At 48.0% G+C, this 16,315-nt stretch overlaps 2 protein-coding genes across 2 annotated transcripts in view; both read left to right on the forward strand.

Annotated features, from left to right (window-relative positions):
- Window positions 1-16,315, forward strand: part of LOC133373811 (lipocalin-like) — a 390,232-nt gene that overhangs the window by 12,412 nt on the left and 361,505 nt on the right. The window lies entirely within an intron of this gene.
- On the forward strand, window positions 1,072-14,359 carry LOC133373916 (lipocalin-15-like). Its single transcript, XM_061604305.1, has 7 exons — window positions 1,072-1,197; window positions 7,691-7,830; window positions 9,059-9,129; window positions 10,695-10,811; window positions 11,648-11,749; window positions 13,314-13,335; window positions 14,155-14,359. Exons 1-7 carry the CDS (start codon window positions 1,102-1,104, stop codon window positions 14,159-14,161), a joined length of 555 nt encoding a protein of 184 aa, XP_061460289.1. The 5' UTR covers window positions 1,072-1,101; the 3' UTR covers window positions 14,162-14,359.

Below are 16,315 nucleotides of genomic sequence, written 5' to 3' on the forward strand. Positions count from 1 at the left end.
TTGAGGGACTCCACTTTCCAAAGCCCTCCATTGGGAGAACTGTCCGTTTATTCCTACTCTCTGCTTTCTGCTTCTTAACCAATTCCTTATCCACAAGAGGACCTCTCCTCTTATTCCATGACTGCTAAGCTTCCTCAGAAGTCTTTGGTGAGGTACCTTGTCAAACGCTTTTTGAAAGTCTAAGTACACTATGTCCACTGGATCACCTCTCTCTATATGCTCTTTTCTTGTGGGGAGGAGGGCATTGTAGTTTGGGAAGGGGGCATAGCTCAGTGAGAGAGCATCTGCTCTGCATGCCAGTCCAATCCCCAACAGCTCCAGATAAGGCTGGCCGTGTCCCTTGTCTGAAACTGGAGGGAGCTGCTGCTGCCACTCAGCCCAGTGGGGAGGAGAGCCTGGCTGAGAGTTCAGAGGCTGTGAGTTCAAATCCCCACTCGTGTATAAAGGGCAGTAAGGTGTTGGACTACAACCTGGGAGACCAGGGTTCGAATCCCCACACAGCCATGAAGCTCCCTGGGTGACCTTGGGCCAGTCACTGCCCCTCAGCCTCATGAAAACCCTCTTCAGAGGGTCGCCATAAGTCGGGATCGACTTGAAGGCAGCACATTTACATTTATTTTCTGTTTATAATTGTGGTCCCATTTCCATCCATGAAAACAAATGGACCTAAAGTGCGCATTCACTTGTGTGGGGTCGGAAAAAGGAGTCTCAGGAACATCCTCAAGGGCAGGCTACAAAATGCAGAAGGTAGGGGCAGCTTCTTGGCTCGTAGTGAACAATTTCATCCAAGCTGTCGGCTGTCCTTTTGTTCATGCCCTTGGATCAGGCCAAGGGTCTGTCATCCAGTGGCAGCCCAGCAATTATCACTTCATTAGGTGTTACCCAACCCCACCCATCCAGATAGCAGATGCCCGCTCAGGCCAAAGTGTTACCTAAGAGGTAGGATGGGATGGGGCGGCGGGGTGAATGGGGAGGGATATTGCCAGCCACCCTGCCTGCTGTGACGCCCCTGTGGAGAGGTATAAAGTCAGGGTGCCTCCGAGGAGCCAGTACCTTCCTCTGCCCAGCTAGTTCTCTGCCGGTGGCGCACAAGGAGCAAGAATGGGGCCCATGATGCGGAGCTGTTTGATGGTCCTGCTTTGCGCATTCTGCATTCACGCTGATGTTGATGTGCAACCAGATTTTGATTTGGCGAAGGTACTGTGCTGCGGGGAAGAAGAGGGTGTGGTCCCTGTGGCATGGAAGTGACACCTCTGCTGTTGCTTCCAGAACTCACCAAGTGCTGTGACACCACAGCCTTCCACCGGCAGATGCCCTCCAGCTGTGGCTGGACTTACAATCAGTCCCAGCTAGCTTAGGAGCTGGAGTCCAAACAGCTGCAGGGCATCAAATACTGCCAAGTTTAGATTTGATTCAATGCTGATCATTCATTCTGCATCTCACAACTGTAAAATGTTATGATGCTTTAAGGATTTTATTATACGCTACCATGTTGTTTTTTTAAAATGAGTTGTTTGTTCAGTATTTATATAATGCCCTCTTACAAAACTGCACTGCAGTGTATAGCAACATTTAAAAACAACAACTTTAAAAGCAGTGCAGACCAATTATAAAATGACTGGCTCCTTAAGAAAATTTTAAACAGCTGCATTAGGGATGCTTTCTGAGAGTAAGATGACTCCAAGGCGAGCTATTTTAAACAAACTCTGTGAGATGGAGAACTCTGCCCCGATGAGGCTACAAATGCAATTCCAGCAGCAGGGGAGACGAGGAAAAGAGAGAGGAAATGGGGTGGGGAGGGGGTGGGATGCACGCTTGCCACTTTGGATTGTCTCCTGGAGAGGCATCTTGAAGGGTGGAGAGTTTGCCTTCTTTCTCATCACCCTAAAATTCAAGGTTGCCCAGTGAAGCAGATTGACACAGGAGACTCAAGGCGGACACAAGGAGAGAGGAGTCCTTCATGCAGTGCAGAATTAATCCAGGGAATTCACCAGTGGTGCCGCAGTGCTACATCTTGATGAGCACGAGCTCATCTTGACAGTCCCTGCCACCTTGCAGAGCCCCAAAATGCAGGCAGCTCTGTTGGTCCGTGATCTGTGTGTGTGTGTGTGTGTGTGTGTGTGTGAGAGAGAGAGAGAGAGAGAGAGAGTGCCATTGGTGTTACTTCTGACTGTATAGGTTCAACTTGTCAAACACCTTGGCCTCTGTTAAACGACCTTCAGCCAGCTGAAATGCACACTTATAGCTTTTGATGCAATGCAAGCAATCTTGCAATGAAATGTTGCTGTTTAAACTGCAAGCATGAAGCAGGAACCCCATCAAAGAAAAAGAAACCAGCATCCAAGCCTCTGCTGGCTGGTTTCCCTCCTTCTTTGACTCTTTCTCTGCCAGCCTTCCACAATTTGGTACCGTCTGGATGTTTTGGACTGCAACAGCCACACAGGCTGGGGCTGATAGCAGCTGTGGTCCAAAATGTCTGGCAGGTGTCAAGTGGGAAGGGTGGCCTATGTGAATCTGTCACAAACAACCTCAAAGGTCTTATCACCGCTTCATTCACTCACCAGAGCAAGGAAGCCACTTGTCCCACCAGATGGCATCATCACTCCTGCTCTGAAAAAAAAAGAAAAAATCCTGGTGCTGCACTCCCTGGATTTCCCCCATATCTACCACATCACTGGAATTCTCTGCCACAAAATGTGGTGCGGGGGCCACAAGACTAGATGACTTTTCAAAAGGCTCAGAGAAAATAATGGAGGATAAACCTGTAGGCTACAACAACTAACTGAAACCTCCACAGGCTCCGGAGGTATATCTCTCACTTCCTCCAGATGTTGAGGGGTGGGCAGGAAAGAGCAACAAGGCAGTCCTCCTTGCGGGCTTCCCAGAGGATGCTGGAACAGATGGTCCCTTTAATCTGATCTGGCAGAGACTCTCTGCAAAAAGTCCATGCACTGATGACCTTGAGGCTGGATTACTACAACATGCTCTGCGTGGGGCTGACCTTGGGCCCGGCCCAGAAGCACCAGCTGGTGCAGCATGCAGCAGCCAGACCCTAATGGGGATGCATGGCTGACAACCTGTGACACCATTGTTAAAACATCGTCAGCGGCCGATGTTTTAGGTTCAAGGTCCTTGTCTTAATTTTCAAAGCCCTGAACAACTTTGCTCCAGGGTGCCTGTATATCCCAACAGGATCGCTGAGATCATCTTCAGGAGCATCACTGATCTTCCTGAGTTGGCAAGGCTCATGACAGCAACAAAAAATCGAGCCTTCCGTGGCATCGGCCCAGTCCTGCGGGAATGGAGATTCAGCAGGCGTCTTCTGTTTTGACTTTTAAACGTCTGCTGAAAACATTTCTGCTCCAAGTTTATGCAGCAATTAAGACAACATATTTCTGTAATAGTTGATCTCTGATTTTAAATGTTTATGTGGTTTTAGTGTGTGCGTGTGTGTATGTATATGTGTGTGTATATGTGTGTGTATATGTATTTTATTTATTTATTTATTGCACTTGTATACCGCCCCATAGCTGAAGCTCTCTGGGCGGTTTACAGCAATCAAATACATTAAAACAAATATACAATTTAAAAACATATTTTAAAAACAATTTAAAACACAATTTTAAAATTCAAAACAATATAAAAACAATTTAAAAACACATGCTAAAATGCCTGGGAGAAGAGGAAAGTCTTGATCTGTCGCCGAAATGATAACAGTCTTGGCACCAGGCGCACCTTGTCAAAAACATAATTCCATAATTTGGGGGCCACCACTGAGAAGGCCCTCTCCCTTGTTGCCACCCTCTGAGCTTCCCTTGGTGTAGGCACCCGGAGGAGGGACTTTGATCTTGAACGTAGTGTATGGGTGGGTTCGTATCGGGAGAGACGTTCCATCAGGTATTGTGGTCCCAAGCCGTGTAAGGCTTTATAGGTCAAAACCAGCACCTTGAATCGAGCTCGGAAACATACAGGCAGCCAATGCAAGCGGTCCAGAATCGGTTTTATATGTTTGAATCGTCTGGTCCCTGTTACCAATCTGGCTGCTGCATTTTGCACAAGCTGCAGTCTCCAAAACGTCTTCAAAGGCAGCCCCACGCAGAGTGCATTGCAGTAATCTAATTTGGAGGTTACCAGAGCATGGACAGCTGAAGCCAGGTTATCCCTGTCCAGATAGGGACGTAGTTGGGCCACCAACCAAAGCTGGTAGAAGGCACTCCGTGCCACTGAGGCTACCTGAGCCTCAAGTGACAGAGATGGTTCTAGGAGAACCCCCAAGCTACGAACCTGCTCCTTCGGGAGGAGTGCAACTCCATCCAGGACAGGTTGGACATCCACCATCTGGTCAGAAGAACCACCCACTAGCAGCATCTCAGTCTTGTCTGGATTGAGCCTCAGTTGATTAGCCCTCATCCAGTCCATTGTCGCAGCCAGGCACTGGTTCAGCACATTGACAGCCTCACCTGAAGAAGATGAAAAGGAGAAATAGAGCTGCGTGTCATCAGCATACTGATGGTAACGCACTCCAAAGCTCCGGATGACTGCACCCAATGGTTTCATGTAGATGTTGAACAGCATGGGGGACAGAACTGACCCCTGCGGAACCCCATACTGGAGAGTCCAGGGTGCCGAGTAATGTTCCCCAAGCATCACCTTCTGGAGGCGACCTGCCAAGTAGGCAGTGTGGAACCACTGCAATGCAGTACCTCCCACTCCCAACTCAGCCAGTCTCCCCAGAAGGATACCATGGTCGATGGTATCGAAAGCCGCTGAGAGATCAAGGAGAATCAACAGAGTCACACTCCCCCTGTCTCTCTCCCGACAAAGGTCATCAAATAGGGTGACCAAGGCTGTTTCCGTGCCAAAACCAGGTCTGAAACCCGACTGAAATGGATCCAGATAATCGGTCTCATCCAAGAGTGTATGGAGCTGGCCCGCAACCACTCGTTCCAGGACTTTGCCCAAGAATGGAACATTTGCTACCAGCCTATAGTTATTAAGATTTTCTGGGTCCAGGGAGGGCCCCTTCAGGAGTGGTCTCACTACTGCCTCTTTCAGGCAGCCAGGGACCACCTCCTCTCGCAGAGAGGCATTAATCACTTCCCTGGCCCAGCCGGCTGTTCCATCCCTGCTAGCTTTTATTAGCCAAGAAGGGCAAGGATCCAGCACAGAAGTGGTTGCACGAACCTGTCCAAGCACCTTGTCAACGTCCTCAAGCTGCACCAACTGAAACTCATCCAAGAAATTGGGACAAGGCTGTGCTCTGGATACCTCGCTTGATTCACCTGCTATAACACTGGTGTCTAAGTCCTGGAGGATGCTAAAGATTTTATCCTGGAAGTGCCTAGCAAATAGCGGGCCTCAGATGGTTCTACCATGTTCCTGGGGCCAGAGTGTAATAGCCCCGGACAATTCTGAAGAGCTCCACTGGGCGGCAGAGTGATGATTTGATAGTGGCAGCAAAATATTGTTTTTTTGCTGCCCTCACTGCCCCTAAATACAGCTTACCCTAGGCACTTACCAGTATATAATTGCATCCACTAGGAGCTGGTCTCCATCTGCACTCAAGCTGTCTCCTATATTGTTTCATCGCTCTCAGCTCTGGAGTATACCATGGAGCCGTACGAGCTCTACACAGGAGAGGGTGCTCAGGAGCAATCATGTCAACCGCCCAGGTCATTTCTGTATGCCACAGTTCAACCAGGGTCTCGACAGGAGGGCCAGCCCTATCAGCCGGAAAACTCCCCAGAGCCCTTTGGAAACCATCCGGATCCATTAGTCTCTGGGGGGGACCAACTTAATAGGTCCCCCACCCTTGCAGAGGGGAAAAGCCTCTGTAAGTCTAAACTTCAGCAAGCAGTGATCTGTCCATGACAGAGGGACTGAGGTAAGGCCCCCCACATTCAGATCACCAACTCCATGTCCAGATGCAAAAACCAAATCTAGAGTATGCCCTGTTGGGCCAGTGGCATATTAGGATAGTCCCATGGTTGTCATGAAGACCATGAAATCCTGAGCCACCCCAGATAAAGTGGCCTCAGCATGGATGTTGACATCCCCCAGAGCCAACAGTCTGGGGGATCTCAACAGTACACCCGAGACCACCTCCGTCAGCTCAGCTAGGGAGTCTGTTGGGCAGCGGGGTGGGCGTTACACCAACAGAATCCCCAGTCTGTCCTGCTGACCCAACATAAGGTGCAAACACTCCAGACCAGTAGTCACATGGACAGGGTGCTTGCAGAGGGAGATGGAGCTCCTATAGACCACAGCAATCTCCCTCCCCGACCCTCAGGTCTACCCTGATGCTGGACCAGGTACCCTGGTGGACATAGCTGGGAGAGACTGACTCCTCCCTGCTCACCCACCCAGGTCTCGGTTTTACATGCCAGATCAGCTGCCTCATCCACAATTAAATCGTGAATGAGGGAGATCTTATTATGCACCGATCTGGCCTTTAGCAGCAGCATCCGGAGGCCTGAGAGCTGGCTGATAGGGCAACCAACAAACCTGCGGGTGTGGGGAGGACTGGAACAAGGCACAGCCATTAACTGCCTGGGCCGCGTTCCCCTTACCTGGCAAGTCCTCCTCACAACGCCATATCTCCCTCTACCCGTCACTACACTAATTGTATGTATGCGTATGGTTGTTCTAAACCATTTTGATATTTTTTATGAAAGAGCATTATACAAATATTTTTACAAATAAACTAAATAAGTTTATCAATGGTTTCTCGCCATAAGTTATTAGCTTAACTGATCTTCCATGTTCAGAGGCAGACTGTTTCTGAATACCAGCTACTGGGAATATGTGAGCTTCTCACTGGGGCATCTGGTTGGCCACTTTGAAAACAGGCCATTGGCCCTTTGGGCTGATCCAGGCTTTTCTTAGGGCTTTTCTTAGGTTCTTACATTTTTAGGATTGTTGCTTTTCATGCTTCTAGGCTTCCCAGTGGCACCTGCTTAGGTTGCTGGGTTAGACGGGTCTTCAGTCTGACTCTGTGGGCTCTTCTTGAGATATTTATGTCTGGCTGTATTTTCATTTTCCTTGGAGAGTTTTCTGTGCTCCACTCTGAGCCTCCACAATGGCATAAATAATGGAAATTAATTGAAATGCACATAGACATTTTTAAAAAGCCTGGTGCCAGAGGGCAGCCAAGTTGGGCCCTGGCTGAGGGTCCCGGCAGCCAGGAGGTGGGAGGGTGGTGCTCCCATTCTGTGATCGGCAGCAGCATCGGGTTCTGCAATCTCACCGTGCAACGGATTATGGAGAGGGAGCTCTCAGGCAGCCCCCCAATACAGACAGCGATGGCTTCAATAAGCCTTCACTCAGGCTCCACCTACCTCTCCTGTCAGTGTGAATGCCATGATCGCTGTCCATGCATTCCTGCCATCACCCAAGATGGCAGCGGGGTCTTCTCTAAGGAGCTAATGCCCCCCCATCTTGATTGATGGCAGGCATGCATGCTATGTGCACACATAATTCACGTGGCACAAGAGGTAGGTAGGGCACATGGGCAGGCTTATTAGCCCTGTGTCGTCTGTATGGGGGAGCTTTGGGGTATGGCACTGCAGGCCTGGGGCAGGCTGGTGACCAAGAGCCCAGTCATGCCTGGTGCCGGCCCTGCCCACTTCAGGATGGTGGAAGGGGACTTCCAGCATGTGCTGACATCTGGATTGATGGAAATGAACTCCAGTTTTCAGGGAAATGGCACGTCATGGCAGCTGTGTCCGACTGCGACTTGTTCCAGAAGATGAAGCCTATCATGACCACATCCGCTACCATTGTTAAACCCCTTCCAAATGGTGACACGGAACTAGTGACTGGCTTCCCTCTGTAAGTAACTGCTGATACTCCCTTTGCTGGCCTTGGGTGCCCCTTACATACTAGCACTGATCAGAATTGGGAGAAGGGCACGTTTTGTGAAAAAAGTCGCCCCCTCCCTGTTTTGGTGAAAATGTTGGTCCTCAATGAAAATATTCCTTTACCAGAGCAAGGGCAGGAAGCATTCCCCTCACTCTGGTTTGGCTTGTGATGCCATGTCTGATTGGTGACATCATCATGGTGGCTCTGTGATTCCTGATTGGCTGGATCATGTAGCCAGCAAGGAGAAGTAACCTCTTTAAAAACAAAAGTAGCCAAAAGCTAACCAAAATTTGCCATGTGGTTCGATAATTTTCCCTGTGAGGAAAGGCTAATGCTCTCCACCCCTGCTCATTTTAAAAATTAGCATTAATGTGTTATGGTGTTCTAACACTCAGTTAATCAAGATTTTCCTAACATTATAAGACTTCAAAAAACTATATTGGAAAAGTGTCCTAGTGCTAATTAAAACACTGATTAAAATTCATCAATGTGGTGGTAAAACGAAACCCATTGCAAATGTTATTATGCACCCTTCCCCAACCTGGTGCTCTCCGGGTATTTTGGAGAATAATTCCGATCATCCCTGACCATTGGCCATGGTGTAGCTGATGGGAGCTGTAGTCCAAAAGAGTCTGGAAGGTACCGGGTTGGCTGTTACGGTGAATATGTTTGGCGGCAGAGTCTTTCACAGGCCAATATGCTCCTGGCCAGGAGGAGAAGTCTGTGTCACTAAGGGCGCCTGCACCTGTGCTTGTTGTGCCCCCTTCCCCACTCTTCTCTCTGGGTAAATATGTGAGGAGCAGAAATGGCTAATGATGCTATGTGTCCCCCCTCCCCAAAAATATAAGTGAATGAGACAAAGCGGCTCCACCTGAAAAGTCTTGTGTGGAAGCAGCCTCCCTGTCTAAGGGTAGAAACGCACTCCCTGTTCTGCCAGTTCTGGTGCGTCTCCACCTCCCTCTTCTGAAAACGGGGGCTCAAGATGCTAGTCAACCCCTCCTTTTTATTGTAAAACATGGTGGGAGCAGCTTGAGGGGTTTTTTTGTTTTAATTCAGCTTCAAAGAGATCTTGCGGCTGATCGGTAGATCAACCCGTTCCCCATCCAGGTGTGGTCAATGGAAACGCTTTGCTGTAGGCAACTAGTGTGTTTACAGCTAAATCCAGAATGTTCTACCCCCTTTCCCTTTCTGTTTTCAGCCCTAAAGAATGCAAGAAGATGAAAATGCTCTTGAAGAAGACAGACCAGCCTGGGCACTTCACAAGTGATGGTACATATTTCATGTGGAGGGCAGGCTCATGTAGGGGGAGGAGCAAGGCTGGGCTTTAAGCCTTGCCACCCTGAAATGCACCCCTCCCACAATGAGTTGTTATCTGCAGGGGTGCTTTCCATAGAGGAGAGGTGATCAGTGGCAGCTGGTGGATGGATGCATATCAGTGGGGCAGCAGAATCCACTCTGGGTTTTAGTCCAAATTTTCACCCTTGAAAGTTCAGACTAAAACCCGGAGCAGATTCCACTGCCCCACTGACCTGTAGCCACCAGCTCCCACTGGAGGTGATGGCTCAAGCAAGGGGAGGTCAGTCGTTCCAGGCAGGATGCTGAGGCAAAGGTCCCCACCTTGAGAGGTATAGCGAAGGGTACAGAACCAGGGACGGTACCCTTGCAGCTCAGATCAAACATCCACATTGTCTCAGAAATGTCTTGGGGGCTGCTGGCTTCTATAGCAGGGCTAGGTAGGCATCAAGTGGAGACCCCTCCTGACCCTGAATGCTGCCTACGATCCAGTTAAAGGGCTGATGCCTTCTGCTGCAGGCTCCCTTGGGGCAATGGGCTGTGGGGGGTCTCTCTTCCGGGCTGTCGTGAACCCCCAAGGAGTGTCCACTCAGGGAAGGGGAGTGTCCAGGCCATGGCACAACCACATGTCGTGAGAAGGAAGTATAGCACATGTGAGCTCCTGCTTCTGCGTAGAGGTTCACACAGCTGAGTCACCTAAAGCTAACTCTACGTGAGTAACACACAAACAGGAATAGTTTTGCCTCATTTTTGTGCTTTAAAAGAAAATCCTGTGAGCCTCTCAGCCTGTGCAGAGTCCTCCCCCCTCCTTAACAGAAACAGGGTTTTTATGAAATAGCCAGGGTCAAAGTGATCCTGACCATGTACAGGTCTAAACACACAGTGTTGGGGATATATTTCCTTGCATGCTAAGGGTAAAAACACTGAACACATACTTTTCTAAAAAAAATAAAATCCTAGCAATGGCTGAAAGAATTCTGGTTTCTTGGCAGCCCAGCTTGTAGAGGAATTCACCATTTACTCTGGTATCCAATTTCCTCCTCCCCCATCTAGGAAAGTTGCCATAAAGTCTTACAGTGGAGACTCTACCAGATGGCAATAACAACTTGGCACTTGGGATACTGTGCTGACGACTGTCTGACTTCACAGCAGGCAAAAGGCAGACTGCAGTGGCAACTGGTGGCTCTGATGTCAGGGGCCAGTGGAATCCACTCCTGGTTTTAGTCTGAACTTTCAAGAAGCTCTCCAAAGTGCTGAACCTATTTTGTGTATAAGTTTCAGCACCTCGGACAGCTCTTTGAAAGTTTGAATTAAAACCTGGCGTGGATTCCATTGCCCTGCCATCTGCCACTGGCAGACTGTATTTGGGGTGGGGCAAGATAGGTCCTGGGATGGTGGGGGTGTCAATTATCAAGATGATACAGATCTGAAAGGATGGGGCAAGGGGGGGGAAGGTTGGGGGGACAGAGGAGCAGCTCACTCCAATGGCCTGCGTGTCTCTGGGACTGGAGCTAAATGGCGGCTCTGTTTGCTTCCTCAAGATGAGACTGGCAAGAAAGATGTGCGGGTGATGGCAACGGACTACGACAACTTTGCCTTCCTCTACATTTTCAAGGAGGCTGAAGGGGAGCCCAGTAGCACCAGTGTCCAGCTGTACAGTACGTGCAACAATGACCCCCCCCTTGTGCAAGAGAGTGATGGACAAGAGATTGCACACCCACTCAGGTTTCACCAGCCAAGCCAGGGCCCCCCTTGCCACCCCCTAACCCACACAACGAGGAGCACTCGCTAAAATGTAGAAGCCGCTTCTCTTCTCAGCCTCCTTTATGCCCCCTCTTCTGCCGGTTCCAGTGCGGCATCTCCACCTCTCTCTTCTGAAAGCGGGGGCACACGACGCTAGTCTAACCCTGCCCCTTTTTACTCCAAAACCTGGTGGGAGCAGCTTGTTTTTTTAAAATTCAGCTTCAAAGAGATTTTGCAGCTGATCAGCAGATCAACCCATTCCCCCTCCAGGTGTGGCGAATGGAAACCCTTTGCTCTGGTGACTCATGTGTTCACAGCCTAACTCTGCAATTGCCTGTCTTCCACTGATATGAAAATAATAATTAAAAAATAAGCACCATTTTTGGAGAAAAGGGTAATACATTTTTAAATAATGAAATAACTATCTGTAACCGTGTCTGTGTCTGGCCACCTGTCCCCTGATTATAGAATGTTTTTAGAAATAAGAAACAAACACAAGATGCTATGGTGATGAGAATTAGTCCCAGCAGGTCCCAACATGCCCGTGCTGGCCCAGGGGCTGAGGCCAGGCCTGTTTGCTGTGCCTCTGTTATGCTGCCCTCTGAGTTGATCGCCAATGAATGAATGGTCCTTTGGGGAACCCCAGGGCTACAAAGCCCTGGACTTTGGAGGTTGTTGAACGTACTGTCTACTGCCTCAAACGCTGGTGTGTGTGCATATGGCACCTCACTCTGATCTTCTTTGGATGCAGCCCGACTGCCTAAGATCACCAAAGAAGTGATGGAGATCTTCAAGCAGCTTTATCACAAGGTGGGACTCACAGATGACCTGATGGTAGAATTTCCCTGGTCTGGTGAGTATAACGTCTGTTATTTGTTTTCATGTTATTGTTAAATTGATTACCCGCCCTTCACCACCAGGTCTCTGGGCAGGTTACAGCAGTTTAACATTCGATGTTAAAAACAAATTCCAGTCACAGGAACAGCGTGGGTCCTGAAAACATAGATCTCAGGTGTCAAAGGCCAGCGTCAAGAGGTGCATCTTTAGCATTTGCCAAAAACTGTGCAGCAAAGGGGCTGTCACAGAGAAGGCCGGCTCTCAGGCCACCATCTCCCAAACTACCAAAAAGGCCCCCTCTGCTTATTGTAACACCGGAGAGGGTCTGTAGGGAAGGGGACAGTCTTCTTAGATATTTGGGGCCTGAGTTGTTTAGGGCTAGAAATGAACTGGCAGCCAATGCAACTGTTTTAACAGGGGTTATATGAGTTCAGAAAGCAACCCCAGCCAGTACGCTTGCAGACTCGGAGCAAACTACATCTGACACTGGAACTGGCACACAGCCATCATACTACCAACTGATATCCTTATCCTTGATGTTGAATCTCATTGTCTGTGCTAAACCTGAGAGTCAGGAAGGCTTGAGAGGCTGAAAGAACAAAGAAATTGGGTGATAAAAGTCCTGAGCAGCGATAGGTTTTCTTTCTTGGTACATCACTGCTGCCCATCCCAAAACCAGCTCCTGTAAAACGCCAGAAGAGCTGGGCTAAGGGTATCTTCACCTGTGTCGATCATGCTGGTCTCCCGTTCTGAAAAAAGTCAGACTTCTGCAATCTCAGAAAAGGCAGAAGAACCAGAGGGAGTAAATACAGGAGGGCAATGATTGGTTGATGGCCTCAAGCGGGTTCCCCATAAAAAGTGATGAGTGAAACCTGGCAATTCCAAATGAAACATCTAGTGTGGAAGCATTCTAAATGCTAAAAATACCATATTGAAAATACACACTGACCACTAATGGGGAGGAGTACTTAGAGAGTGTGTGACCCAAGTTCAAATCCTTGCTCAGCTGATGAGCTTGGACCAGTCACTCTCTTAACCTAAGCTACCTCATAGGGGTGTTGTGAGGATAATATTGATTCCCACTAGTCAATCCAGAGTCTAGGCTGTGAGTGAAGTGAAATCTGAGATATCTTGGGAAATGGCAGAGTAAAATGGGCTGGGAGAGATTTTCCAATATGGCTTATCCATTGGGTATAGATCCATTATCGCCAGACTTCCCAAAGACGCTTATATTGCCTAGTGCAGGGGTTCCCAAACTTTGGTCCGTGGACCACCAGTGGTCCATGGTCTTCATTCATGTGGTCCACGGAGTGTCAGTAAAAGTACAATTTAAAAAATCTTACAGCATCTAAGACAGTGCATTACAATTGCTACAGCAGGCTGAAAAATCATTAAGTGGTCCGCCAAGACCCTCAGCAATTTTCAAGTGGCCCATGGGGGAAAAAGTTGGGGAGCCACTGGCCTAGTGGGATCCAATGCTTGCCATTAAGGCCTCCCATGCTTGCTTGACAATGATGCTTCCTAAAGACACACCTCTGTGCTCTGGTCTTCATAAATTTCTTTCCTTTTTCCCATTGCAGATCTTTGCTCCAATCTCCTCAGGTAAGTGAGATGTTTGGCTAAACAGGTGGGAGGGCAGAGGGCTTCATATATCTGCAAAACAGGAGGTTGGAAGGTAGAGAGTTACTCCTTCTTATAGAGCAGCAACGGGCAGCTGGTGACCCAGATTGATCAGGTCCTTTGGGTGCAGAGACAGGTTGATGATTAGAAACCAGGTAGGGGGCTTTCTAACAGCCTATAGCCGGGAGAGGAAACATCAATGGCCCACCAGATGCTGTTCGACTATAACTCCCATCAGCCTCAGCAAACACAGTTTTGACAGCCAATGGTCAGGGATGGTGATGGGAGTTGAAGTCCAACCACAGCAGGATGCTCCCCACTCCTGGTCTGTAGTCAATTCTTTTCCTTGGACACTGGTTCATTGTAATGAGGGCTTGCTCTTTGGGTTTGCATATGCCTCCTAACACTTTTGGAGGAGTCAGCTTAACCCTCCTCAAACAGGGCTGGAAGCTTTGTTATGGGCAGTTCTGGGCTTTTCTCTTCCAAGGTGGAGAAGGGGATGGAGGTGAATGTTCAACACAATCCTGGGTGTGTATGTGCGGAAATCATAACGGCCCAAGCCCTACAAGAAAGGCATGCCAGCATCTGTCCCAAGGAAACAGTTTTGCAGGTGCCATTCTGGGGCTTTGCTGCTTGCACTGCCGCATAAGAGCTTTGCCTGCAGATTGTGTGGGTGGAGCTGCGCAGTTTGGTGAGTGGCAACCCTTGTAGAAGAAGAAGGAGTCTTGGTGAGGTTTTGATCCAGTCCCAGTTGCACATTTCAGTGCTTCCTCACACACCATCCCTCCTGTTGTTTTGCAGAGACTGAAGAGGACCCGATTAGCCAGCAGCAGCCAAGGCTTGATCTCAGCCCCACTGCAAATGCCTCCCCTGATCTGGAAATCCTTGCTGCTGATTGCATCTCGCACTCGCCTATTCCCGCCATGACCTTTCCCCCCTTTCTCCCTCTGCCTCATCCATATCCTCTCCCTGTCTGCTGAATAAACAGATTTACAAACGAAAAAAATTATTTAGCAATGTGTGTTTGTTTGTGAGGGATGGTGGAAGCCCCCAATCTTTCTAACAAGAGAACAGAACTGCAGTACTTGGAGAGATCCATGAGCAAGATCTAGTTGGCCAAAGGTCTAAAAAAATTAATTTGCTCCTGAAACCTTGTAAATAATGAATAAACATAAATAAATAATCCACAGCAAAACAGGATGAGAGGTTTCCATATGGGAATGTTAGATATATTGTAGCTAGCACATGATTTCCTTCTAAAGGCTTCTTCATATTGTTATGTGCTCACCCATTTCTCTTCATTGTTTTTGCTGCCTACAACAGACTTACAAAGGAGAGATACTTGCCAACTTTCCCAGGACTATCTATGGGGCCGTCTCCAGCCCTTTCGAGCCTCTCCTGCCAAGCCTTCAGTCTCATAACAATACATCACAATAGCATCTGCCTAATGATAGGGCTGGCCCTGCAAACAGGGACGGACAGATCTGTCAGTTTTGGTTCCTCTTAGCTTCTCCTTTCAGTTTGCAAATTAGTTTGCAAATTTCATTAGTTTGCAAATTTCATTTTGAAAACGTCCCCGCAGAAATCCATCACCATTTTTGTGCAAATTCCTTCGAATACACACAGCTTTGTATGCAATTTTTCCATATATATACATTTTTGCAAAACAATTTTTCTTAATATAATACACTTTTGCATGCTATTTTCACAAATATATGCATTTTAATGCACACTTTATCATATATGCATTTTTGTACACATTGCCTGGCTGAAGAACTGCATTTCTTTATATGTCCTCATCAGTAGATACCAAGGCTTGCCCCTCCCTAGAAGAGCTATCCACGCCCCAATGGCCCCCTGTAACGGCCACGCAAATTAAATCACTTATAACTACCCTTCGATCGGGCAAAGCTCCAGGTGAGGATATGTTACCCTCGGAAGTATTTAAAAACTTCCCGGATTGGTGGGCTCCTATTTTGGCCAAGCTGTTTACTCAAATTAACAGCTCTGGCATATTGCCGGAGGGCTGGAACCAGAGTATTGTTTTTCCAATCCTTAAAAAAGGGGAGAGGCAGGATCCTAATAACTACCGGCCAATCAGTCTCCTTGATATAGGCGGGAAACTTTACAGCAAATATCTCTTGCTTAAGATTGAAGACTGGGAAGCCGATAATCAAATCATTTTTCCTGAACAAGGCGGCTTCAGGAAAGGGCAAAGTACCATTGACCATTGTCTAACATTAGCTAGACAGAGTGTGCTTGGCCCCACGAAACATCTTTACGTAGCGTTTGCTAATTTGGCAGCTGCTTTTGATTCTATAGATAGGCCTATGTTGTGGGCCAAGCTGGCCAAAACTAATATGGATAGGTGGCTCTTGTTTCTTATAAGAACATTGTACTCTAATACTAGCGCAAGAGTAAGGGTAGGAATCTCTGGCTCATTAACAGACCCTATCGTAGTTAATAAGGGGGTAAAGCAGGGGTGCCTTTTAGCTCCTTTTCTTTTTAACCTATATCTAAATAATATAGTTACAGAATTATCGGGCCCAGAATTTTCACCCCCTTCTCTTGGAAGACGGAAAGTTTCGATGCTCCTTTATGCAGATGACATGATTTTATTATCCATCACTCGCAAAGGTCTAAGGAGACTACTTTCGAGCCTTGATGTCTACTGCACAAAGGAAAAACTGGCGATCAACTACTCGAAAACCAAGGTGATGGTGTTCGGCAAAAGGCACCTTAACCTCAAGTGGTCAATTGGTGGGCACCAAGTAGAGCAATGCAGAGTTTTTAAGTATTTGGGGATACACTTTGCAGACAATCTTTCTTGGAAAAAGCATATTGATTTCTCCAAAGTTGCCGCACTAAGATCATGTGGAGCCATACTCAAATTCTGTCATACTGCTGGTGGCAATCTTATTATCCCTGCTTTGAAAATTTTCCAAAGCAAAGTTCTTGCACA

The sequence above is a fragment of the Rhineura floridana genome, chromosome 20 (assembly GCF_030035675.1).
Source record: "Rhineura floridana isolate rRhiFlo1 chromosome 20, rRhiFlo1.hap2, whole genome shotgun sequence".
NCBI lineage: Eukaryota > Metazoa > Chordata > Lepidosauria > Squamata > Rhineuridae > Rhineura > Rhineura floridana.

What these genes read in the sequence shown, in the direction of transcription:
- LOC133373916 (XM_061604305.1), top strand. Translation starts at nt 1,102, where the DNA reads ATGGGGCCCATGATGCGGAGCTGTTTGATGGTCCTGCTTTGCGCATTC. An exon ending in TGGGCACTTCACAAGTGATG is followed by an intron (nt 9,130 to 10,694) that starts GTACATATTTCA and finishes TGCTTCCTCAAG; the next exon opens with ATGAGACTGGCAAGAAAGAT. An exon ending in CACCAGTGTCCAGCTGTACA is followed by an intron (nt 10,812 to 11,647) that starts GTACGTGCAACA and finishes CTTTGGATGCAG; the next exon opens with CCCGACTGCCTAAGATCACC.